Source organism: Osmerus mordax, chromosome 23 (genome assembly GCF_038355195.1).
Source record: "Osmerus mordax isolate fOsmMor3 chromosome 23, fOsmMor3.pri, whole genome shotgun sequence".
Classification (NCBI taxonomy): Eukaryota; Metazoa; Chordata; class Actinopteri; order Osmeriformes; family Osmeridae; genus Osmerus; species Osmerus mordax.
This window is the reverse complement of record NC_090072.1, coordinates 7,685,895-7,712,392: the sequence shown is the minus strand read 5'-3', so window position 1 is coordinate 7,712,392 and position 26,498 is coordinate 7,685,895. Positions and strand designations below refer to the sequence as shown.

The 26,498-nt window shown below is 44.3% G+C and overlaps 4 protein-coding genes across 6 annotated transcripts; 3 read left to right on the top strand and 1 right to left on the bottom strand.

Moving 5' to 3' along the window:
* On the top strand, nt 1-5,300 carry LOC136967382 (uncharacterized). Its single transcript, XM_067261148.1, has 8 exons — nt 1-99; nt 1,184-1,293; nt 1,521-1,605; nt 1,877-2,072; nt 2,170-3,302; nt 3,505-4,334; nt 4,581-4,778; nt 5,047-5,300. Exons 1-8 carry the CDS (start codon nt 8-10, stop codon nt 5,298-5,300), a joined length of 2,898 nt encoding a protein of 965 aa, XP_067117249.1. The 5' UTR covers nt 1-7.
* A 711-nt stretch (nt 5,301-6,011) lies between these two features.
* On the bottom strand, nt 6,012-10,661 carry LOC136967696 (butyrophilin subfamily 1 member A1-like). 3 transcript variants are annotated; one of them, XM_067261585.1, is made up of 8 exons: nt 10,301-10,661; nt 9,606-9,962; nt 9,107-9,382; nt 8,917-9,018; nt 8,594-8,650; nt 8,462-8,485; nt 8,291-8,344; nt 6,012-8,199 (listed from the first exon to the last, which is right to left on the bottom strand). In XM_067261585.1, the coding sequence occupies exons 1-8, from the start codon at nt 10,350-10,352 to the stop codon at nt 7,448-7,450; spliced, it is 1,674 nt and encodes a 557-aa protein (XP_067117686.1). In that variant the 5' UTR covers nt 10,353-10,661; the 3' UTR covers nt 6,012-7,447. The 3 variants fall into 3 exon arrangements, with proteins under 3 accessions (XP_067117686.1, XP_067117687.1, XP_067117688.1); XM_067261586.1 differs by having other exon boundaries at nt 8,917-9,012; XM_067261587.1 differs by lacking the exon at nt 8,917-9,018.
* A 427-nt stretch (nt 10,662-11,088) lies between these two features.
* On the top strand, nt 11,089-16,803 carry mfsd8 (major facilitator superfamily domain containing 8). The gene is made up of 12 exons (XM_067261402.1): nt 11,089-11,325; nt 11,477-11,559; nt 11,718-11,761; nt 12,246-12,486; nt 12,641-12,754; nt 13,319-13,463; nt 13,590-13,648; nt 13,753-13,861; nt 14,007-14,141; nt 14,266-14,369; nt 14,475-14,701; nt 15,041-16,803. Exons 1-12 carry the CDS (start codon nt 11,267-11,269, stop codon nt 15,245-15,247), a joined length of 1,527 nt encoding a protein of 508 aa, XP_067117503.1. The 5' UTR covers nt 11,089-11,266; the 3' UTR covers nt 15,248-16,803.
* A 1,002-nt stretch (nt 16,804-17,805) lies between these two features.
* Nucleotides 17,806-25,632, top strand: LOC136967912 (uncharacterized). The gene is made up of 18 exons (XM_067261911.1): nt 17,806-17,975; nt 18,251-18,273; nt 19,176-19,239; nt 19,684-19,889; nt 19,977-20,045; nt 20,145-20,213; nt 20,296-20,793; nt 20,930-21,094; nt 21,197-21,251; nt 21,339-21,429; nt 21,528-21,669; nt 21,939-22,043; nt 22,480-22,570; nt 23,021-23,189; nt 23,318-23,392; nt 23,551-23,653; nt 24,212-24,330; nt 25,117-25,632. Exons 1-18 carry the CDS (start codon nt 17,948-17,950, stop codon nt 25,253-25,255), a joined length of 2,211 nt encoding a protein of 736 aa, XP_067118012.1. The 5' UTR covers nt 17,806-17,947; the 3' UTR covers nt 25,256-25,632.
* The last annotated feature ends 866 nt before the right edge of the window (nt 25,633-26,498 follow it).

The following is a 26,498-nucleotide window of genomic DNA, read 5'->3' as shown; positions in this document are numbered from 1 at the left end:
TGTCCTAATGGCGGAGAACGTACGGTCGCCTTTTGACTACCGGGAGCCACCGACCCTCGACAGCGACGGCGATGGGAGCAAACCTCCGCCGCCCCGGGGGTAAGAAATACATCACCCAACGGCCTACAGTTGGCTATTTATTATTTACCGGTGTATAAAAAAACAACTAACACTGTACGCACTGATGAGCGTGGTGCACGTTTGTTTAGTTACCAGGCTTCAATCCGCGTGTGCGAATTTAACGTTAGAAAATGGAAAAGTGATTTTTTTTCCTTTAGGACCTCTCAGTTAGGATTTTGCCAGCTAAGATCAGCTGTCCCTCTCCAGTGACCGTTAATAAGTAGTAGGCTTAGGATCTTTGTTTTGGGAGGAAGCCAGTTGTAAGTGCGCTGTCTTTTATTTAATTAGCTAGCTAGCTAGCCATCTTCGCATTGCTAGCTGGCTAGCTGCTACAGTAGGTACTTGCAGTAAGTCATTGATCAGGTTAGCCAGGGCTATCTAGAGAAGTTGGTTAACGTTAGCTGGTTATCAAGGTTTAGTGATTCCATCGGATTTTGTCAGTGAAAGTCTAATTGGCCTTTATCCAGATGTGGAGTTTGATATTTTCACTGCTATTTAACAATGCTATTAATGCTGAATAAAATGCACATTGTGGCCATTGTGACAAGAGCTACAGTATCTGAACTATAGTGGATGAGGGATGTACGGACTAGACCAATACAGCAGGGTTCCCGATGAGATGCTAATACATTAGTGGGTACAGTAAGGGTGCGATCAACAACATGTAACAGAAAGTCTTGAATATTTGGGAAAAGAGCATGTATATAAATGGCCTGTGATAATAAAACAATCATGTATATAGCCAGCACTGTGGCCTATTTAACTAGGTCCACAATATGGTTGCCTTTCAAGAAACCCTTTAATTCAGTCCCCGATTGTAGGTATTAATTGCATGAATGTGTCTGACATATTATCTCCATCTGGGTAGTAGAGATATATGAACACATTTGCTGCCATGCCGTTAAAACATAATTTTGCGTCAAGTATTAAATCCAGTGGGGAAAACGAGCTATAGGCATCTTTCTCCTAAAAAGTGAATACGAATTTGACCTTTTCCTGTTCATATCAGCGGTGCTCTAAATGTTTTCTTTCATTAAACAATCCCCCTGGTGTGGCTGTGCAGGCGGGTGTGTGGGAGAAAACGGAAGGGGACGCCAGTGAAGGTGTGTGACCGGGCTTATGTGACAGAGGATGAGGAGGAGGAGAGTCTGTCGGAACACAGCTACAGCCCCGGTACTGGAAACGCACACAATGATTTGAGTCTCTGTCACTCTCCATCTTGCCCTACGCAGTATAACAACCATTCGCCAACCATTCCCGCTCCTGACTGCAATTCAAACTTGACTCTTCCAAACCCTCCATCATTCTTTCTACTGTAGCATGTAGCATTTTAATAGCGTGTACACAGTGTGGAATGTGTGACCATACCCTGATGTGTGTGTGTGTGTGATCTCTCGTAGGTGATGGACAGTACCCAGAAGGAGCTGAGGACAGGCTCCCTCCGCCAGGCAGCCCCTACTACCTCGCAGACCCCTCCCAGATCTGGTGAGAGAGAGGAACGACCCCCTCCCCCCAAGACCCGTGGGTCTTGCACTCCAAAATAAAGGACGTGTTTAGTAGCAGACGTGTTAAAGCACCCGGAACTATGATCACTATTATGCTAAAAGCATCACTGGCAGAGTGGGAGTGGTCGAGGAGGCTCTTGGTAGAGGAACGATTTTAACATATTTGTTACACGGATTTAAGTCCGTTTTGGTCTTTGTTAAAGGCTTGGATGTTGAATATAATGGATGATGGTAATGTGTGTCTGGTCCAGTGTGTCGGAGCTGGGGGAGGAGGGGGCCAGCGGGGTGCGTGGCCCCGTGCTCTTCCACCCTCCGCCCAACTGCAGGATCCGAGAGGTGCACTGTGGGAGCCAGGTGCGCCTGGTCGTCATAGCGATCCGCGACATCGCCAAGGGGGAGGAGATCACGGTGGACTACAGCCTGACAGACTGGGGAGAGAACGCCATGGTGACGATCAACCCTTGATATTGCTGTTGCTGGGAGCGTTTGCTTGCGAGGCCGTTTGTGTGACGTGTGTTCTATTCTTCCGCCCGTGTCTTCACAGGAGGAAGAGGCGGGCCCACATCCACTCTCCCTCTCTGTCTCCGACTACCTCACCCCCTCCTGGTCCCTCTCTCCCTCCTCCTCTCCGCTCACCCACTCCGAACCCAGCGACTCCGACCGCGAGGAGGACGAGGAGGAGGAGGAGGACGACGACGATGACGACGACGAGGAGGAGGAGCTGGAGGAGATGAGGGGGCGCATGCACCTCCGCCGCCGCAAGAAACGCAAGCTGGCCACCGCCGTCCCCGCCAAGAAGAAGAGCCCGGCGAACCCCAGAGGCCCCGGGCGCCCCTGCTCGTCCTTCACCCGCCCGGCCCCCGCCGCGGCCCCTGTCGCCGCCTCCCGGCCCCAACCCCCCGCCGCCGTCGCCCCCCCCGCCGCCCTGGCCCCGCCCACCACCAACATCAACAACAACATCAACATCAACATCGGCAGCTCCAGCGCCGCCACGGTGAGCCGGCGGCAGCACTGCCCCTACTGCGGCCGCCACTACCGCTCCCTGGCCCGCCACCTGGAGAAGCACCATGCCAACCAGCCGGAGGTCAGGGCGGCCATGGAGCTGGCGCACCTCCACACGCACACCTCCGCCTCGGCTCATCCGCACCCCTCCTCCTCCTCTGCCCCCGCCGCCGCCGCCGCCGCCAACCACGGCCACTCCTTCGCCGTGCCCCAGCCTTCCTCCTCCGCCCCGCCCCCTGCCCCTCCCCCCCTCTTCTCCCGGGAGAGAGAGAGGGACTCGCCGGCCGCTCGCGCCGGCGCAGTCTCCTTCTCGCTGTCGCTCTCCCCGCCTTCCGCCGCTCCGGCCGCCGCCTCCAAGAAAGGCACCGGCCCGCCGCCGCCCAAGCGAGCCGCCTCCTCCGCCTCCGCCACCGCCGCGGCGGCGCCAAGGGTGAAGAGCCCTTCCCCCCCGCCCCCGCCCAGGAGGGGCCGCAGGATGAAGAAGGAGAAGGAGGAGCAGCCGCCGCCGCCGCCGCCGCCGCCGCCGCAGCAGAAAGAGGAGGAGAAGGAAGAGATGGCTCCTCCTCCAACCCCTGACCCTGAAGTGGAACCGGACGAGGAGGAGCTGGAGCTGAGCGGAGGAGAGGGGGAGGAAGGCGGGGAGAGTCCCGAGGACAAGAATGGAGAGATGGCGAGGTACGGGGAAATACGATTTGACCAATACAGATCGAATATTGTACTAGTATTGTTTATATATTTTTATGTGAAATCTGAAGGCTTTTAAATTTTTTACCAGAACTGTCTGGTACCCTTTTTTGTGGGGTTGAGTAAACTAAATGTTTGAGGTGTCCACGGTGATTTGGAGGCCTAACCTGTCTGCCTGTCTTTTTTCCCCCAGCTCCCACAGACACCACATGCCCCCGCTCCTCTCCTCTCTCTCCTGCCTGGTTCTCTACCTCCGCCGGCAGCAGCACTCCTCCTTCCTGTCCCTGACTCGCTCCTCCAGCTCGGCCGAGGCCTGGCGCCTGCTCTGCCACTCCAGCCTGGCGCTCCTCATCCTCTACAACCGCCACCGCGAGTGCGAGGTAGCCAAGCTCACCATCCAGGACTACCGCAAGCGCGCCACCCCCCAGACCTCCGGCTCTGGCCAGGCCAACTCCTCCGGCGGCCCCCCCACAGGCCTGGAGGTCCACCTCTCCCCCTTCGAGCGCCAGGTGCTCTGCCACCTCCCGCGCGCCGGAGTCCTGGGCAAGCGCGGCCGCATCCAGCCCCTCATCCTCCCCCCGCACTGCGAGCCCTGCCTGGACCTCCTCCTCCACACCAGTCCCAACGTGGGCGTGGACCCCCACAGCCCCTACATCTTCTCCCGGCCCTACCACTCCCCCGCCACTCCCCTCCGGGGCACCGACATGCTGCGCAACATGGCGCGGGCTAGCGGCGCCAAGAACCCCGCAGCGCTGACCCAGACGCGGGCGCGGCGCCAGGTGGCCATCCTCACCCAGCTGCTGCTCCTGGAGGAGGGGGAGGGCCAGGGCCCGCCGGGGGGCGCCGCCGCCAAGCGCCTGGAGGACTTCCTGCAGGCCGAGTACCACGTGACGCAGACCTGCGCCACGATAGGCCGCGACCCGGCGCTGATGGGGCGCGTGGGCCGGGTGGTGCTGTACGGGGAGAGGGAGGGCGTGCTGTTCAGGGGGATGAGCCTGCAGCACATATGTCTGGAGCTGGACGGTGAGGGAGCGCTTAGCGTCGCAACGTTTACTTGAGGGAACTAGGAGTGCAATGCTTAGTTAATATGGTCTCGCGCTAGTCTAGACGGTCGAGTTTGTCCGGGACTGTGGAAGGGATTAAAATGGAGGATTATGCCTATGATGACAATGTGTGTTTATGTAATGTTCTTTAGGATGTGAAGCCCTACGTGCTCTCTCTTTCCTCTTCTTCCCTTCTCATCTCTCTTTCGTCGCGTCTGTCTTCCAGTGATGTCCGGCAACTCTGCCGACTCCTTCTCGGACGACTCGGAGGGGGAGGCCGAGAAAGAGGCGAAGGAGAAGACGGAAGTGGTGAAGAAGAAGGGGCCGGGCCGCCCCCCCCGGAAGAGGAGAGGCCCCCCTCCCTCGTCTGTCAACCCTTCACTACCAGGAGCCCACAAGAGGAGGAGCGTCCAGCCCAAGTCAGGTACGGTCTGCACATCATCTGCACTTTAGACACTTTGGTTAAGTATCCACGAGAAGACGTTAATATTATAATTTTGCCTGTTGTTTGACCTACGGTGTAGGGCATGAAGCCATATTATACTAGCCTGAAAGAATGTTGATAATTAAGTCCAAGTGGCATTTATCCTGTCAATCGGGGGTACGCCCATATGCCTTCATTTGCTTCAGAAATGTTAGGTTTGTGTCATCCATCCCTCCATCCACATGTCCGCTCTGCCGTGTGTTCTCAGGGAAGCGCGGCGTGCTGAAACGCCCCTGGTCGGAGGCGGAGCGCGTGGCCGTGGAGACGCACCTGAACAGGAACATCGTGGAGCTGCGCGTCCCGGCCAAGGCCGACTGCGAGCGCTGCCTGCAGCTCTGCCCCCTGCTGGTCAGCAACCAGCGGGACTGGAGAGCCATCAAGTTCTACTGCCACAACCGCATTCAGCTGCTGAAGAAGCAGGGCAGGAGGGAGAGTGCTGGACAGGGGGGCGCTGCCTGCTAGAGAGCCAGGCAGAGACTTGGGGGGGGGGGGGGGGGGGGGGGGGAACTGGAATGGGGCAGGTCAGGAATCGATGACATGAAAGACCCACATCTACAGTATCCAGATCAGACCCAGTGCTGGACCTTGGGAGAGATGACGCGTGTGGACTTATTCCGTTAATTTATCAGACACAAATGCAGTATCGTGCAGTTATGTAGGGGAGGGAAATTGAGTTGAAGTGTTTGTAGGCTTTGGAAAACCCTGGTGCTTCGTGTTAGGCCACTTTGTCCCATGTTTAGAATCAAACTAAACTCTCTTAAGCGATTGGGAAGAGAAGACGGTGAGTGCTGGAGTGAAGATGAGCGTCGACCTCGACCTGAAAGATGAAGACCAAATGTCAGTGTTTTACGTGGCTGTGTGTACAAAGATAGAAGGAGACCCTAAACATCCCTGTAGTATTAGCCCGGGTGTCATTTAGTGACACACCTTTTGAACTGTACAGTTTCTGTGTTGGATATTGATAACTGACTGGCGTGTTACCCTAACCATCACCGTCATGGCTGACTGTATTCAAGTGTATTGACCGAAGTATTCAGATCATGACGCCATGTGAACTGATTCACACACATACCTCTGTACCATGGCTGTAGTCAAACTAGTATGAAATAAGGCACGCATACTTGAACTTGTTTCTTTTTTATTATTATTCTTTTACAAACAACATATGGTCTTATTGGTTACATTGTACATACTTACTAATCAGCTTTGACATTTTAAACAAAATAGTGGTTATAAAGTTGATATTGTGCTATTGGTGTACATATTGTAAATAGTACTTATTAAAGTGTACAACATTTTGAAGGGTTTTCTTAAACAGGAAAGTAAATGGTTGTAACACCCCAAAACAACTGTAGCTTAATCAAAACACAAAAGATTGTACCAAAATAAATGTTGCCTGGCAAATATTTAGTAAAACAAGAACTATTGAATTTGACTGACAGGTAATAAGCAAAACAATCAAGCTTGAATCAACATTAACAATGTTGCAGTATATACTGAAAGATGTTTTGTTTCAAGTCGAAACCAGTGTTGAGTAGCCGATTCCATAACAATATTACTTTTTGCTAAACAACTTTTTCCTTATTAGGTAGGGATATCACGGTTGAATAATGAGTCGGCTAATTTGTTTATGTGGAGTGTGGAACCAACACTGGTAAGAACTGACAGTTACTCTGTATACTGCTAGATTTCTTTTTTTAATCATTTGAAATGAATAAAAAGCAACTACACACACCTCAAAAAAAGTCCTAGCATGGCTACTGGTTGAGAAGGCATGCATTGTCTGTGTTACTCGTCTTCCTCTCCTGACCACACCTTTTGCGCAGGAGTGTACAATTGAAATATACATATATACAAACACAAAAATGTACTGTAGCTTAACAAAAACACACAAGACTGTACTAACATACATTTCACCATGCAAATATTCTGTGAAATCTGATTAGGAACCATTTAATTTCAATTACATTATAAATGTACTTGCCTTTATCACTAATTAGAAACAATCGCATTACAATACAGTGTTTTACAATTAAAAACAAGTGAAAAGGAAACAAAGCTTAATCAACATATGTGGTTTGTACAGTTCAAAGCTTTACAAATTGTAAAAGTCAGAACAAGTGTTGGGTAACTGTGTCCATAACAATATTACCCTTCAAGCCTTGTCTGCACAATAATTGTCAAGAGCTTCATGAAATGGGTTTCCATAGATTAAGATCACCAAGTCAAGTGTTGGCTGTAGTAATGTGGAGCTAGCTGCCAAACTGCCCCTCCTTTAGAGCAGGGGAAACGTGTGCTGTGTATGACCTACTTTTGGATTTTAGCGTTCTTGGAGCATTTTTTATTTTTTTGAGTATTGAGATGTTTCTTCAGAAACGTTTGAATCATTTCATGTCACTTTGATGAGTTTGGATGAGAACTGACCAATACAGGTAGAGAATAACAATTTAATAGGACCTCGGTTCTTGATGGTGTCTATTTAGTGTCATCCTGGTAATTGATTAGACATGTTTCTCTGACATATTCTGGCTTTTAGAAGCCTGATAATTGTCAGGTTATGGACTCTCATCTGAACATGACGTACCAATGGACACTGCCTGTGTGTATAGCTAAACACTGCCTGTCTTTGTCTCACACTCTTCACTGACAAGATCACTTGTACAGTTTTTATCCTTTTCAGATTGCGTTGGTTTTAAAAGGGGGGAAACCTCAGTTTCAAGCTCTACGTCTTGCTCAGATTTAGATTTGGTTTCAGGTGGAACATCTGACTGTTTTGAGTGTATTTCATCAGGACTATTCTCAGTCTCCTGTCCAGCCTTGGGACCTGTAGGTATGGCTATTATCCTTAAAGGGGCTACGTCATCTTTACCTGGGTTGAAAAGTGGAAAAACCTTCTCTGTGAACTTTGTAGCTAAAGTGGCAATAAGTTTCTGATCTTTGACATCGTAAAAGGAGACCTCTCCTTTGTCATAGTCCAAATACACCCCTAGGATTTCAGGTCTCTGTGTGACAAAACATATAGTGCTGGTCTCTGCATGAACCTTAATCCCTTTCCCTTTCTCTGAAGACAGGAACCAAAAGCCAGCTGATGGGGTGAATGGTACATCATGACCTTGCTGCTTGACGGTCTCACTTGCCAGTCCAACCCACCAGGATTCTTTGAGGTCCGTTTCATTGGCTCCAAACCATACTTCCCAGTATGCACACCCAGAAGAGAAGCCTGGTTCTCCCAGTATAAAGGTGCGTTGACTGAACCACTCCTCCTCACTACACAGTACATCTGTACTGTCCCTCACCATTTTACCATCCTTAGAAACTTTCAGGTGAGGAAGCACTGTGCTCCTATCTAATGTGATGTCCACTGTTGAATACAAACACAAATATTATCTTAGCAAAATCAAGTCATAATCACCTTCAGATTAATGGAACTGTCAATATTTTTAAATGATTACCTCCATGTTTCTTCATATCATCCAGAGCTGCACAGTTTGTGTTCTCAATGACAACTGTAGGAATACAAGCTTTGTTAGATTTGTTGGAACTTGTGAGCGAAAGATGGAAAATGTTACGATTCTGCAAATATGGACTTTGATCTTCATGAAAGAGATATAGAGATTGCCTACCTGGAGTTAAAATGGTTTGTCCATCTAAACAGGATAACATGTTGTAACTAACTGGTGCATAGATTACGTTAGAAAGATCTAAACATGATCAGTGTCAAATGAAATGAAATTTTTTTTTTTTTATATGATTACCTGCATGTTTGTCCACCTCATCCATATCTGTCCCTCTTACAATACCTTTAATCATATCTACAATGAGATTACAAAATGGAATCAGATGTGGCTTGCACAGAAGGTAGACAACAAAGTAACTAACTGGGGAAATACTGTTTTATGAATGTGAGAAATGTGATCATGTGGAATACATTTTACCCACGTGATTAGCCATTGTTAAAATTCGAGAGAAAAAAGTATCAAAATATTCCGATCATCAGCGCTAGTAAAAGAAATTCTGATACTTGTTGGAATATAAAACATTGTACAAATACACATCAGTAAAAAGTAAAGCATTTCACCTTTCTTTTTGATGTACAGCAGTACTCCTATGGCAGTGAGTATCAACAAAACTAGGAGGATGATGAATGCAGTCTTCCAACCTCCAGACGGGACATCTTTAGCTAAGGTGAACACGTTTTTTAAACGCAAAAAGTACTCATGCAAACACACTAAATGTCAGTATCAATACCAAAAGTTTCTCCCATGTACCTGGTATGCTTTTCAGATCTACTCTCCCCTCCCGCTCCTCCTCTGGAGACAGACTCAGAGAGCAGGAGACCCATGGTGAGCTGGAGACGAGCCAGCTGTGGACCCCCACCAGACCCTGGTCATCCCCGCTGTAGCTCAGGCTCTGAGGGGCCAGAGACTGCTGCCCATCTGACCACTGCAGCCTGGGCTGGGGATGCCAACCGTGAGACTCACAGCTCACGTTGACAGAGCCAGATGTTGTCCGCACCACAGAGAGGAGAGGGGGAGTCCCAATTACTGACATACAAAGAGAGAGAGAGAGAGAGAGAGAGAGAGAGAGAGAGACAGAGAGAGAGAGACAGAGAGAGAGAGACAGAGAGACAGAGAGAGAGAGAGAGAGAGAGAGAGAGAGAGAGAGAGAGAGAGAGAGAGAGAGAGAGAGAGAGAGAGAGAGAGTAAAAACTGGGAGTCAGTCAAAGCCAAAGGGAAGACAGCAGACTGTAAATACAATTTTACTCACCGGTTACAGTGAGACGAACTTTCTCATTGTCATAGCCTGCACTTTGGCTAGCATAGCATGTATACTCTCCTTCATCATTTAGAGTTACATTAGTCAGCTTTAGGGTCAAATCCCCCTCCCTTAGCCCCTCTGATCTTGGGGTCCAGTGTCCAAAGGATGTCCGACCCACATACTCTGCTTGGATTGGGGTTTTCTGAATCTTCTTGTCTCTGTAAAGTAGGACTGGGTTGTCAAAGGTCTGGTACCATCGTACTTCCATGTCCTCTGCATTTGTGGCTGGGGTGACCCAGCAAGGTAGGCTGGCCTCATGACCCAGCCTGGCCGAGATTCCATCTTTAGGGGCCGAAAGCGTGATTGCTGACAGAGAACAAAAGGGACTTCATAAGTAATCAATTTCCTAACAGTTCTTAGTCAGGGGTTATACAGATTATTATTAGACAACGTTTCCTCATTAACGTCTCCACGTGGTAGGCCCTTCCACCAACAAGCCTCTCCTGACACACCTGTTTGACTGTGGATAGATCGTTTTAATCATAGCTCTAGGCGACCTGTAAGAGCGGCTTTACGCGCACAACTCCACACTAAAAGAAGTATGCTTAGACGCTGATTATAACTGAGTCTTTGTTCTTTTCAATAGACTAGGCAAGAGCCCTGCTAGAACAGGTAGCCAATAGCCTACCGCGTGGATTACTCACCGGCAGCGGTAGTCAAAGTCGCATAGAAAGCAACCAATCCATGCGGCTTCATATCTAAAAATGAAATGCAAAGTATAAAATGCTACATTTATCAGCTAAATATAGGCAAAGCAATGCAACATTTAGCAGGGGTTTATTTCACTTTCGTTTTAAGTATATTCTAATGCAGGTGTATTCGGGTGTAAAAATAATCTTACTTGAGCACGAAAAACAGTGCGGCAATTCACACTACCCACCAAAATTTACTGAAAAAACAATCTGTTCAAATCTTTTATCAACCTTAATCCGGTAAATAAATAAAAACACGTTTAGGAAAATTGTAGATTATTCCAAAGGACAGGCGAATCTCGACCTTGCTGAATGTTAGGATGCAAGGAGAACGAGTGAAAGTGAAAGCTAAAACCACAATTTCTGGGAAAGAAATGGATCCACTACAGTAGGAAGGGTCTTTATTTACTTTAGAACAGGGCTTGGTGATTTGATCATAAGTAGCCTAGGCCTACATATAAAGCAAGAAGACTTCCCAATGTATGTTAATTTCAGTGTTTGAGACGAAATATTGCCGGGATGTCGCTCGCGTAGCATGTAGGGGGCGCTGTAAAGAAAGGCAGACTATTTATTTCGTGTGTATTGTAGAGGAAGAATTGTACGGAAGCTTAGTTACAGAGTTAAGAATCACATGAGCCGTCTGCATTGTAAATAGTCACAGATCTGTCATGGCTTGCTTCTGAAATCAATCAGTTTGGTAGGCTACGGCGACGAACACATTCTTGCGTGACATTTAAGTTAGTGTTTTTCGTTTCGTACGGAGAGCTAGACTTGGCACAAGCAAGCTTGTTGTCAGCTGATAGGATGAAGCTCAATTTATGTTTAGTAGGATAATGGACTAATCAGTTATCATTTATGCCAGTGTAGAGAACTATATGTAAACTCGATTACTATAGTATCTTTTGGTTGTTACCAACAATGTCTCAACTTGTGGATTCAGAAGAGAACACTCCATTGCTGAAAGATGATTCCAGGAGGTAGGTTAATGAACGTTATCATCCTTGACCTCATTACGCCTGAAAAAATATTATCTGTTCAGCCACCATCACCAATGACCAAAATATTGTAATATAGTTTTTTTGCTATTACTTTAAAGAAACGTCTCAGCTTTTCGTTATTATTCTTCAGTGATGACTGTCAAGGGGATGACTACAAGAGTAGGTGGCGGTCTATTCGAGTCATGTACTTTACGATGTTCCTCAGCAGTGTTGGTAAGCAAATTATTATTTCATACGAAGCATGTTCATGCAAGCCCAGTACACAACGAAGAACAGGATGTGAAATTAAGAACTATGACACAATGCCAGATTCACACACACACCTGTTATCCATATTTTTTCTATTCACTATGTACCACATTTGCTTACAGGTTTCACAATTGTCATAACATCATTATGGCCCTATCTGCAGAAGGTAAGGGTTCACTGTAAGTGACGGAGAACCTAGCCTTAATTGACATGGTGTCTAATAAGGCCAAATCTTTCTTTATATTGTACAGTGGATAAAAGTATGTAGCTTTGGATGAAAGCATCTGATAAATGAACACACAAGTACTTGATGTATGAAATATTTAAAGAACAAACATGTATTAAGTATTTGACCCCAAAAAAAGTTTAACATTTTGCATAAAGGAACACCCCTGGTCACAACATAGGCTACTGAAAATAAATTATTTTGAATAGTTGTTCTTAGTTAAAATCATTAAGATTAACTTAATTAAGTTAATCCAAACCGCCTAAGCAGTATGTGCTGACTTATCTGGATTAGCAAAAGACTGCAGTTGGTTTTACTTGTATCTTGTCACCTACCAACTGGTGACTACACCACAGACAAGTTTTGGACCACCATTGGCCGGTATGTTTATACACAGTAAAATGGCATCTTCTCCCATGCCCAGATCGACAGCACCGCAAACGCCAGTTTCCTGGGCTGGGTGGTGGCAGCCTACAGTTTGGGCCAGATGCTGGCATCTCCACTGTTTGGCCTGTGGTCCAATTACAGGCCCAGGAGAGAGCCTCTGGTCTGCTCCATATGCATCAACGTCTTTGCCAACATCTACTACTCGTACGTCTACCTGCCCTCCACCGAGAACAAGATCCACATGCTTATGGCTCGAGCCTTTGTAGGCTTCGGTGCAGGTATGTCGATCATTGGTCATGGTCAAAATGGTGACAATTTCGTTTTCTCTCATGTCAGAAGCTCGATGGATATGCAACACTTTCCCTTTTCACCATGTAGTCTGCTGAGAATGCATACCGTAAGCATGCTGAGTGGTCCCTGTGTGCTGTGTAGGTAATGTGGCGGTGGTGAGGTCCTACGTGGCTGGGGCCACGTCTCTGAAGGAGAGGACCGGGGCTATGGCTAACATGAGTGCCTGCCAGGCCTTGGGCTTCATCCTGGGACCAGGTACGACTCGGGATCTGACTTGTTAGTGCCCAGCAAGTGTTGAGACAAATTAGTGAATGGTCGCACAATACCAATAGCATCCAGCGTACAAAAGGCACTGAGTTGATGAGCGTCAGGTGATTCGCTGATTAGCGGATGATCGCGCAACACTAGTAGCATCCAGCATAAAAGTCACACCCAGATAACTTGACAGCAAGATTAGACTCATTAAAATGAGTTGGAAGATATTTTTTAGGGGCATTTCTGCCTTTATTATTTTTCATATAGACAGTGTAGAGGGGACAGGAAATGCAGGGGGAGAGAGAAGGGATGACATGCAGCAAGGGTCCTGTGCCGGATTCAAGACCGGACCACTGCGGTAGGGCCGTAGCCTATACGGTGTGCGAACTTATCCGGTGAACTACCAGGGCGCCCCAAGACTAGATTCGTTTGACTGTCCCAAAATTATTCTTTTTCAGGCAGGAAATTGCGTTGTAAAAAAGGAAGTTCTATTTGACTCTGACTACAGACAAAGCACAGACTGAAAGTCATCGTCTCCCACTCTGAGGATGGTTGTTGTTTCAGCTTTGCAGGCAGGGTTGTCCTTCATTGGTGAGCAGGGTGTCAATGTGAAGATCATCGACCTCCAGTTCAACATGTACACGGCCCCAGCTCTGTTGGCTGCAGGCTTTGGGGTCATCAATATCCTGCTTGTTGTATTGGTCTTAAGGTCAGTTTTAAATAAATATGGTCAAGGTCACCCAGGTTCATCTGACTTTGCTTTTGATCCATGGGTCTGTAGTTTGCACTCCATGGGTTTGGGGCTGCAGGCTTTATAGTTATTTCTGTGCTGCAGGGAACACCGGGTTGACGATAGCGGGAGACACATCCGATCCATCAATTATGTGTCAGAAGGTATGTGTTTTTTGTTGTTGTTGTTTTTTTAAGGTACAGTTCAGAAATGGAAGCTTTCTGATTCTGTGTGTGTATAAACGGTAATATGTCCCCCTCTTTTGTAGAACATGTGGACGTGAGCCAGGAGACGGTCGAGGATATCGACCAAATCGCCGTGTTGACCTCCAACATCCTCTTTTTCGTCATCATGTTTATCTTCGCGGTCTTTGAGACGTGCGTACTATTCTGGCAACTTTTTAAAGGCCGTTTATAAATTCTAATGCATGCATGAACAGACGCCTCAGTAGTTTGAGAGTTTTATGTTTTATGATCACCTGTGAAGGGTCTGCTTACAGTCTTGGTGTTTTGCGTTTGATAGCATCTCGACCCCTCTGTCTATGGACATGTTCGCCTGGACCAGGAAGGATGCAATTCTGTACAATGGCCTGATCATCTCCTTAATCGGCGTTGAGTCCATCTTTGTGTTTATAGCCGTGAAGATGATCTCACAAAGGTTTTTTCAACGTACTCACTGAGGACCTATACCTGCATGTGTTTCATTACAATCAATGTTAATTTCTCCATGATGCCAACTTAATCAGGCTTGATTCGAACATGGCGTGTTGTCGTTTTTCCAGGGCTGGAGACAGACCTGTGCTACTAGGAGGCTTGATCATCATATTGTGCGGCTTCTTCATGCTCCTCCCATGGGGGAACCAGTACCCCAAAATCCAATGGGCAGGTAATGACCCCTTAATGGTAACCTTTCACGACCCCAAAGACCTTTCTTGTTCACAGCAGGTTTTGCATTATCGGCTTCTTGTGTGTGTGTATTTTCTCCTGAAAGATCTCAAGAACAAAACACTGTCCCTAGAGACCCTTACACCCACCCCGCCCTCCAATAGCTCCTTTGAGCCCACTGGCTGTCCGGCCGAGCAGACTTGGTGCCAGTACACCCCGGCCATCCACCTGGCCCAATACATCGCCTCAGATGTCCTCATAGGGGTGGGTTACCCAGCCTGCAACGCTATGTCCTACACACTCTACTCCAAAGTCTTAGGCCCAAAGCCACAGGTAAGGAAGGCCATTTTGAGTACAATTGCCATTTTGAATACAACCCATTGACTTATAGAGAAAGCTAACACTGTTACAGTGAGCCATATTTGATCTAGATTTAGATTGAGACTCGTGTGTAAGCATTTTTAGCATTCCGGCCCATTCATGCAACTGAAGCGACAGTGTTTCTGAATGAGACACACGGTCATTTGAGATAAATGGGGCTTTCACATGCAACTAAAGTGGAATTGAATTCAGGTGTTCATTTTCCACTGCATACATGTACCATTATTAAAACGTATCTGGTGTTCCATGTTGACCATGGCCCAATCCCTGACGGTGTGTTTCTGTCTCCAGGGTATGTACATGGGCTGGCTGACTGCTTCAGGCAGCGGGGCCCGGACCTTGGGCCCTGTGTTTGTCTCACAGGTGTACACCATTTTGGGGCCCCGCTGGGCCTTCAGCCTCATCTGTGGCATTGTGCTGGGGGCCATAGTGCTCCTGGGGGGCCTCTACCACAGACTCATTGCCTTCTCTGTGCGTCATGGGAGGATCATAGAGTAGTTCATGGAAGAATCTCCCCTCACACTTTTCCACAGGTTGGTTCGGTCTATTTTAGGACTTTGAGCATAAAAGGTGTCACATTTCCACAAGTGTATGTTGTCGCCACTGGGATGTGGTAAATGCGTTAGTTTGTCTCAGGGTTGACTGTTTGGTCATGAAATACGTTTGGATCATATTAGGTGAATGGTGATATTTGTTAGGGCCCAGTCTCTTGCTGAAAGGAAGTTTGTGTAATTGTTTCACCCATATGGCCTTGACAAGCTTGCACATCTTGAAGGTCCATGACTCCCTTGAGGGTCCAATTTTTATTTTAGCTGAAAATGTATTAATTAATATAGGTTAAGTTTGTGACTGAGTTCATTCAGTCACTTTTACAATATTTCAATATTGCTTTTCAAGATGTTCATTGGCTAGTAGTTGAAATAAGCTTATTCGAGCTAAGAATACCTGTCTTAAACTTGTAAAAGTTTAAAACAGGCAAATACCATAACTATAAAGTTATGGTTGTCAGAATGATAGGAATGTTTATTTTTTTGGCTTGTTCTGATAATTATGTTTCTATATATATATACAGAGAGATAATACTGTTTGATCCTTATGCAAGGAAATGTTGGTGTTTCAGTAGCAGAGAGACAGGCGAAAGATGAGGTAAGACAGGGAGAGGAATAAAATGAAATCCAACGGACAAACAAGTCCATAGTCTAGGCACGAAATTCTTATCCTGTGAAAATTATACCACAGGACTGGTACGATACTAATTGTTAACAATATCAATTCAGCCCATTTCAGAATCAGAATTTAGTTTAATCGCCTAGTAAGTGGTCACAAACAAGGAATTTACTTTGGTGGGCAGGTGCAAGCAGTGAACATTTAAACATAATGAACTAAAAGAAAATGTAGAAAATGTACAACAAAATAAAATAAACTACTGGCAGAGCTATACAATAAAATAAAAAATACAATATAATATGAAATAAAGTTACAATATATATAAAACAATAATAATATAGAATACAAATAATACTGAATATGTTAATGTGACAGTGTATAAAGTAAGTGACAGAGTGTCAGTGTCATTTGATTATTTATTTTTATTTACAGTTTACTTAACATAATAAGCACTGAATAATTTCTACTACAGCACAAAAGTCCTTTAATATACTGTAAGTCTAGAGCCAGTTGTGGTATTGTCATTATAATTATTTGGTGGTGTTCCATTTCCTTTTATATATATATACCAAATAAATTAATACAATTGTATTAATATATGCATAAATATCACACTTGCATTAAGTTTAACTACACCTTGATTGGTGGTTGGTTAAAATGCTGTCTTCCAAACCGATGCTTATGTGATGAATGTGAAGAATTATATTTATATTGTATAATGTTACTAATGTTTTGTTTGCATTTGTAATGACTAATAATATGCTTGACTGTTGTATAATGTGTATATGCAGTTGTTGACATTTTAAGAAATCATAGAATCAAAAAACATTCTCAAAGATGAGCAGTGATGTTGGTTTGTGTGTCTATAACTGGAATATAAAATGTTAATGATGATACTGTTTGAAATAAAAAATTCAAACAAGACACTTTCAGAGGACTTTGTGGGTGTATTGCAAAAAGTAACATCGGTCAGTCGTTATCAATTGCTGCGTATCAATACTTTCATGTTCCTCATGCAAAGTAGATAGCTTATCATTGAACAGAAACAATTCCACCATGAAGGTTTCTCTCTTGTCACCCACGTTGCCTGGGCAAACCTGTGGTTCTTCTCCCCCTTCCTGAGGTCTCTTAACGGTGATGGGATGTGAGGTGAGGCCCTGGGGATCCTCAATGGATCCAGACTTCTGTTCACCTTTCCTCTGCTTGGGAAGGCCAGGGTGTGAGCTGGAGGTGGCCATTGCCCTCCTTGAAGGAACTGCATTTTCAGATTCTGTTGATGCCATTGATAGCAAACATTAAATATTGCACTATGGGGCTTATCATGAGGGATACCATGTAAAATAATTCTGCATACTTGAACCAGAAGCTGGCTAATGATCTTCAAGCTTCTCTACTCCATACTGGCTGTTATACTTGCTAAGATGGTCACTGAGTAAAGTCGGGAAGCAGGAGTTCAACAGGGATCTGCTGTTCAACACCTATTGGTATAGATGTTGGAGTGAGCAGTTTTCTTCCCATCAGGAAGACTTCCCTGCAGTGAAGGCCACGTTTGTTCTTGACACCTCCAGTTGAGAGGCAAGTGGGCCTGTAGTGGGCAAGGCCATCGAAGGATAGTTTGCTCTTGTCACACCTGTATCTCCCATTTGAAGGCAAGTCTGAAGATATACAATTATATATGTTATAATACATAAAATATATCTTTAAACTCTTTCAAATTGTTGCATGTTATATCAAAAATGTGGTCAGTAGCCTATATTTTGCAGAGATTAGTTGTCTACATTCAGTCATGTACTTGCCACTCCACGTTGATAGGTGGCAGCAAATGCATTTCGTAAAGTCGATTCCATTGAAGAAGAGTTGGCTCATGTGTTCAGTAAGTTTTTAGCTAGCCAACTAGTAGCTAATAAGTTCAAAGTCCAACATCGACGCTGTGGAGTGGAAGCCCGTAACATTAAACAATATGATTTTGTTAACTTAATTACTTTAAATTCAGTCGTATTATATATCCTAAAGATATAGCCGTCGTTAAATATGGCTAGATTTAGACAAGTGGAACCAGGTAAGCGAATGTATTTATTTTGTTTGGTACAAAGTTGCTAAGCAAAAAATAGGCAGGTTTAGCTTAGATTGAGGAAATGCTAACTTAGCTGACTTATTTAAGTGTTGGTGGGTTGAGTGTTTTTAAAGTTTGGATGCCACTAAAATGCCAGTATTAACGATTTTTCAGTATTTTGCTAATGTGGTACTGTAGGCTAGCTCTAGTGTGTTTTGATTGTAGATGGCTTAACCTGAAGTTGATTTATACATGTTTGCAATGTCTATTTTTCCTTGTAGACGACGCTGACCTCCGCATGGTCGTAAGTACCAAATTCGTTTTTTTGTTTGGTTTAGTCAAGCTACTAGAGTTACTGCAACGTAACTTTAGTAGAAGCTCACGGCAACCCTAGGCCCAATAAATATTTGTGATCGAACGCGGAAATGAATCAGTTCATGATTGTCAAGGATATTTAAGGAAATTGAATGTTTTTCGCAAGTCGTGATGGTGTTTTGAACTTCTTAAAGAAACAAAAACAAATGTCGCGAGGATGTATAGTTACATTACATTTATTCATTTAACTTAGCAAACGCGTTTATCCAAAGCGACTTCTTAGAGAGAGCTTTACAAAAGTGCATAGGCCAATGATCATAAACAACGAGATAGCCCCAAAACATTGTGTGTAGCCAAAACATGAAGCATACATTGTGGAAAGCAAATAAGTGCCAATGGGAAGAAACATAAGAGCATGTAGTTAAACAAGTTACAATTAAACAACATGTTAGACTCGTACTAACATGTGCTAGAATAGTTAGACTCGTAGTGAACACCTGTCACGACTAGGCCTACAGGTAGGGAAGATAAATGTTCTGCTCTCAATGTAATCACAACGGAGACTTCCCAGCGTCAAGCGTGTAGTACAGAGATATGACGACGAGTAGGACGTGCGTCGCAGTCTTGCGGCTCCCCATTTTTGCACAACTGCCATATGTTTACAATGCCATTTGCACAGCTGTATCAGAAGCTAGAAACTGATACATAATGCAAGTTTGGTATGTACAAACTTTGTACATATGTATATTGTTCATTGTGTGTGTGTTACTATGCCTGTCCCTATATGCCCCTCCACTCCCTTCCCAACAGCGTTTTTTCTCATTGTTCATGTGCCTGCTCATTGTGTTATGAAAATACATGTAATTAAATGACCTGTTTTTCTCATGACAGGAAACAGTCTTGGAAATTGCACATGAAGAATCTAAAGGCCGAGATGTAAGAATTGGACTTCTTGGTAAGAAGCAGTACTTGAACATTAATGATGCACACAAACGTGTCATGATGACTGTCTGCAGTGATGTAATAATTTAGTCATTTTAGTAGACAGTTTTATAGAAATCAATGTATAGGGAAGATTTGAACATACTACCTTCTGATCTGCAGTCAAACTGCTATACTCATCCCCATTATTAACACCGCTGATAAGTTGTGAATTTTGTCATTGGGCAACATTTTGATGATCATTATTCATTGTCTCGTTAGGTTCTGAAGTCTTTTCCACCCACTGTATACTCGTGTTTACTAGTATCAGTATAGCCTTTTACTTTTATGTCTGGGGGAACTAGTTCCCCCCTTTATTTGCTATTCCTATTGTTTTTGTCCTGTCACAAAGAATCTTCTTATAACCTGCTTATAACCTCATAACATATCACTGAGTGAAATCTATTCTGATTTGCAGGTTTAGATGAGCACAACAATATCTGTTACCTGCAGGGGGGTTATGAATATGATGACGGCAGACCAAACGATGACGTCCCTACGAGTGTGTACTGTGGAGTTTCCAAAGAGTTCTTGGCCAAAAAACTGTCGACCAGGCCTACAGTCAGGCGGCAAAAGAAACCCGAAACCACAGTGCTCTCCACCACCACATATTCAGCTGAAACTGTGAGTGCTTTAATACAAATACAAATAATGAAAGAGAAGACAATTATATATGCTGACCTGACTGAACTTTTGTTGTGCTTTCGGTAGCATTTTAAACTATTAGAAGAGGAGGAGAAAAGCAAGGAGAGAGCAGAGAAAAAGCGGCTTAGAAAATTGGTGAGTTTCACTGTCAAAATCCCGAGGTTTGCCGGTTGATTACAAGCAAATTATTTAAGCAAGTGGGAAAAGTACAATTAAAAAATGTCTGCCCAACAGAGACAAAGGGAGAGAAGACGCCTAGAGAAATCGGATAAACTAAAACTTAACACAGAACGTTTGTTAGAGGTTAGTCATCTGTCTCTTTCTACCAATGTCTGTTTCCCAGTAACCTTGGAGCATTGTTTGAATGAAAAACATATTTTGACAGGATAATAATGATGACACGCAGTGTAAGGTGGCGGAGGGTAAAGGTGTACTTAAGAATTCTAAAGAGACCACTGCTACAGAAGCACAAGAAAAACCAGCTGCATCTAATAAACCAGCTGCATCTAGTATACCTGCTGCATCCAGTATACCTGCTGCATCCAGTATACCTGCTGCATCCAGTATACCTGCTGCATCCAGTATACCTGCTGCATCCAGTAAACCTGCTGCATCCAGTAAACCTGCTTCATCCAGTAAACCTGCTGCATCCAGTAAACCTGCTGCATCCAGTAAACCTGCTGCATCCAGTAAACCTGCTGCATCCAGTAAACCTGCTGCATCCAGTAAACCTGCTGCATCCAGTAAACCTGCTGCATCCAGTAAACCTGCTGCATCCAGTAAACCTGCTGCATCCAGTAATTCCGGCAACAGTGGCAGCAGCAGCGAAGAGGATTCCAGTGAGGATGAAGATGATAAAGAGAGCTTGTCTGGGCAATGCGAGGTAAAAATGTGCGGCAACAGTTGTATTGATAGATTTAAGTTGTGTTGTGGTTAGTGTCATATATAGTGTTAGAGTATAGTAGGGTAGAGCAAAGTACTCCTTAAATATGGACTGGTCTTCTCTATGGTTTGTGCAGCAAGAGCTGGACCTCTCCAGCTGTTTTATATCCAAAGCTGTTGACATAGCCAAGCGTAAATTTGAACTCAAGCCTAAGCCAGAGAATAAGACCGAGAAGAAGATTCCAGCTCCGGTCAGCCAACTGAAAACAAAGCCAAATGAAGAAAAGAATGGCGTAAAACAGGTACAGAAAGTTAACATAATCATTTAAAACTCAGACATGGTAGACCATTATTGTTATTGGCTAAAATGTGTGAATTTTCTAACTTTTCTTTATCTTTTACAGAATTTGCCCTTTCCAAAGTCTGAAGATTTACAAAAAATTAGTACAGAGCTTGCCGGTAAATCATAAGAGATGACAATTTTTTATGAATGATTTATTATTAATGAAAAGCCACAAAACCACTTTTTTTTTTTTTTTTTTACAGTAATGGGAAACAAGTTTGCAAGCAATGGCCGTTTTGAAGTGGCTGTGAAGTATTTTACAGATGCAATTAAGTATAACCCCAAAGAATATAGGTAAGAAGCGCTCTGACTGTGTAACATTTGAATCTAGACACCGGTTATTATCTTCTACACATGCCAGATTTTGAGGTCAACTCTGCACTCTGTTCCAGGTTGTTTGGCAACCGTTCCTTCTGCTTCGAGAAGATGCAGGAGTATGAGAGGGCGTTGACCGATGCTGAGTTGTCCCTCAACTTGTGTCCTGGCTGGGTCAAGGGCCTTTACAGGAAGGGAAGAGCTCTGGCCGGTCTGCAGGTATCGTTATCAGTCACCGGGGCCTGTAGGTTGCCAGGTGTGATTTGTCTATCGTGGCTTGGATGTTCCCTCTTGTCTTTTGAAAATGTTTACCTAGTAAACTGGCACCTATCCTCCTGATGCATACCGAGGCCTGGCATTGATCCAGCTTACACAATGCAGCAGCCTCGTAATGAACCAGGAAGCCTCTTCTTTCATGCCTGGATACCCACAAGACAATGAGGATATTGTGTGTCTCTCTTTAACCCTTTGCTTGTTTCCCCCTTCAGAGATATGATGAGGCTGCCCAGGCCTTTAAGGAGGTCCTACAGTTAGACAGCTCCTGTGTAGATGCTGCCCAGGAGCTCATGAGGGTTCATATAATACAGCTAATGGTCAGTAGTAGTACCCACTCTTATGGGTCTACTGTGTGTTAGAACGGGGCTTTGACTTTGACTGCTGTTATGAGGAATTGGTTTAACCCTTGTGCTGCCTTCGGGTCACATGACCCAAAGGTTCATAACGAACCATCGTTGTTTACCCAAATTTAGCCAATACAAAAACAAATAAAAATAATTCTTTAACCTTTGCAATGTGGAGGGTCTGAGACAGCCCGACGGTTAAAAGAGAATGCTTCACTTTGTTTTTGCATGCAGAAAAGTTGTCGCAATACGACGGTGGGTCACAATGACTGATGGGTCAGAATGACCCGAAGAGAACACAAGGGTTAATTTGAGTCATCAGTAGAGAAATGTCTGCTAAACTGTATAATTTGGGTATACGTTTCTCTCTTTTGCCTCTTACCTGAACACTACCTTTTTAATATTGCAGGAGTTTGGCTACTCTCGAGAGCAGAGCTCAAATGCCTTAATTATTCATGGCACAGTGAAGAAAGCTCTTGAGGCGCTGTCAAAGATTTCTGGTAGGCTTGCCAAAGAAACTTGATGCACCTTGTAATATTATTTCTCAAAAAACAATGCCCCTGTATTGACACATACTTGACATGTAAGAGGAAGGAAGGTATTAAACCTATTCTACTTGGAATAATTACTATAGGCTTTAATATGCCTAGTGACTCGCATAGTGCAGCGTGTATTGGTCAAATCTAAAACGTGTTACTTGAGGTTTTGAAATATGTCTGTGATGGTAAATACATTTAGTCATTTAGCAGACGCTCTTATCCAGAGCGACTTACAGTAAGTACAGGGACATTCCCCCCGAGGCAAGTAGGGTGAAGTGCCTTGCCCAAGGACACAACGTCAGTTGGCATGACCGGGAATCGAACTGGCAACCTTCGGATTACTAGACCGATTCCCTCACCGCTCAGCCACCTGACTCCTAAATAAGCAAATGCTCTGTGTGCTTATCCCAGGGGCCTCGTTTATTACTAATGGAGTCTACCCGAATACTGCTGCCTCTCCCCCCTCATGGTTCCGGGCCCCAACCCCAACCAATCCCCAGATCCAGCCCCCAACCAAAGCACAGACCCAACAGCTAAACAGTGCAGTCAAACCCAAGCCGGAAATGCCTCAAGCACAACTGTAAGTGACTGTGTTATTGTTTGTGTTCATGTAGTTGTAATGAGAACAGTATGTGAATCTGCCGATGTGAGATATGACAACACAGCCTAACTACATTTTATTAACGCCTTGCTTAAATGTTTGGACAGCGAACTATTTCCTGTTTGGGTTGGGAACCTGGGCCAAACGGTAACGGAATCCATGTTGAAGAACTTGTTCAGCATGTGAGTGACTTCCACCTAATCACACCCGTAGCTCACTGAGTCAGTCAAGCTATGTACCACTTCTCAATGTATCCAAATGGAGTTATATTAGTACAGTTTTTTTTATATGCATCATGGATGCTGCAGTCTTAAAGCTGGTGACTTGTCTTCTCTTGCAGTGCTGGAGAGGTTCACAGTGTGAAGCAGCTGAATAGCAGACGATGTGCCTTTGTCAATTTCACCAGCAAGAGCCACTGTGATGTTGCCATCCAGAAGTTACATGTAAGTGTCTTTTGTCAACGTCGTATGGGAAATGGGTGACTAGAAAGGCATCCAGTTGAGAGCATAGTTCCAGATATGAGCCCTGTGTAAACAAGTACTGTTAGGGAATGTTCTCAACGTCCTTGCCCTGTAATCCATCATATTTTTCCCTGCCATTTTTGGCTTTATTTCTTGAAAGGATAGTTGTAGACAGACAGGAAAGCAGGGAGGGAGAGAGATCTGTATGAAATGCCCTGAGCTGGATTTGAACTGATTCTGATGCTGCTGTGTTAGGTCATAGCCTTTCTTGTATACACCCTTTCCTAGTGAGCCAGTGGAAATGCCTCCACCCTAAACAAACTCTCTACAAACTCTACCTAAATGAATCATTTTAACTAAGGGCACCATGTCGTTGTGGTTGAGATGTTAGATGTTGTTTTGTAAAATGCAGACAGTTCCATTCCACTAACCGCTATAATCCTGTTACAACTGTGCACTTACGAAATGCGCTACTTGTCCATGGCTTTGGATAAAAGTGTACGCTAAATGAATAAACGGAAATGCCCTTTCCATCATCAGGGCCATGACCTCCAAGGCTCCAGGGTGACTGTTCGCTACCCAGACAGAATCCCCACACACATGGGCATGTCCAAGGCGGCGAGGCAGGCTGTGGACCTGCCGGAAAACTGCCAAAGCAGGTGAGGAACCACTGGACAAGCACACAGCTTTTACTCTGTGAAGCTAGTAGTCATGTTGTTCACCTTTTTGTATTCTATTAGAAAAGTCATTGTCGGACAAATTTAATGTAAATTAGAGGGGGTACAATTTCAGAAATTAAGTGTGCTTGTAGCAGGCGCAGCTGGGGCAGCTGAACTATTATTGCCTGTTGATTCAATTCATATCAAGTGCGCATAATGTTCAAATATTTGGAGAAAGACAATAGTTATGGGTTGTACTTACATTTTCACATTACTAAAAGACAAACTCACTGACATTACAGTATCTGAAGAAAAGTTTGATTTAGTATTAATGCATATTGCATAGATCTAAAAGTATACTACAGAGATTTGTGGTTTAGAGGTAAGGCCAGTCATTTTGCAACCTACACAGCCAGCTAAAAGGGGTGGACAGATGGCACAAAACCAAAATTACATTCTGTTTTTCTTTTCAAAAATTATGTAACTAACATGACAAATGACAAATCCAAAACTGGATTTAAATAGAAAAAAAACCCTGAAGATGCTGAACATAAATTTTTTAAGATGCATTTGAAAGTAGATAATTTCTGCTTCATTTGAGACAGACCAGTGAATATGGACAAGGAAAGTGAGGCGAGTGAGGCAAAACTACAAATACACCAATTAGTTGTGTTGGTGCCACAGATTGTACCACCTCCTGTTGCCATATAAACCCATCTCAGAAAGGTTTTGGTGTGAGTAACATGAAAGTCTCGAATAACGGGACCTCTCATCCCGGTGACACAGTTCCAGGGAGTGCTTCTTCTGGAGGAACATGGGCTGCAGCAGGAGACCGGTCTGCCCTTACAAACACATCCTGGAACACAAGGGCATCGACAGGCGCAAGACCAGCCCCACCGAAGAAGAATCAGGAGAACGGCACTAGAACCACAGCCAGCCGCTGTGTTTTAAATTGATATTATTTTCCAGATTTCCACTCAAATGTCAATTTTGCCTGGTGGTGGGAATCCATTTTTTTATGTTGTTGAAATCAAAGATGTTTTAAGTGAGTATTGGACATTTCTTTACATATCTGCTTAGGCAAGGAGCTGGTGCTGCTGTAACATGAGCATTAATGTGCCACCTCTAGCTACTACATCAGCAATCATTGTAAAGTTACATTTGTTCAAACAAAAGCAACCATGCTTTTTATTCTGATTTTAAATAATCACTGCTACCATTCCAGGTATTGAAATAACTAAATTATGTCAGTGTTCTTACTCTTTAGAATGGGAATATAAAAAAATTAAAAGTGTCCCCTTTTCTCTGTTTTGGTCTTGCTGTATTTGTGAAGCCTGTGAACTAATAACACACACATTACACACACACATTTAGAGCACATGCAAAACTCGCCACGTCAATGCTATGTGCTTGTTAAAGGCATCATTAACCCAACAGGTGGCAGCACATGCCTGGTGTCAATTCAACAGTCCTGGGGCGGCGATCCCCAATTATGGTGAGAATTGCTGCAGGGTATAAACATTGAAATAGCATTCTTTAAACAGCATGCCCCCAGTATTCTTATAAGAGCAATACTCACTGCTGTGTGGGGGGAACTGCCTTGTAATGGATCATTTGACACCGGGTCTGCGAAAGAGATGAACAGAGAATATTTAAGTCTGAATAAAAGGCATACTTACACAACTTAAGTGACACGTCAGCCGTTAATACAACTGTCATGGCTCATCTTATACCTTTCCATTCTCATTAATGGATCCAAGTAACAGATTGGTGTCTTGGGTATTGTACTACTTACTATTGCTTAGCCAGTTTTTCAACCGACTTTCTTCAAATAGCATTTTCAAGTTTTCACAAATGAACATGTCCATTAAAGCCATCAATAGCTACAGCATGAAACAGATCTTTAATGTGTGCCCAACAGGACCTCTGTACCTTAATCCACAATAATTAATGATTTCAATAAAAATGAATTCTACAGAGTGAAAGATAAAAGGATGGTTTATGATTTGTTTAGCAATAAATGAATACATGGCATCCATTGTTACGCATTTAGAGTTGACACTTTTGTAAATAAATTAAGCTGCAGCCATGACAGAAAAATCTAAAAACCTTTTTTGAAAAGGGAAACATGGTTGTGTAAATTCACTTGCAAAAGGTGGATACCAAAA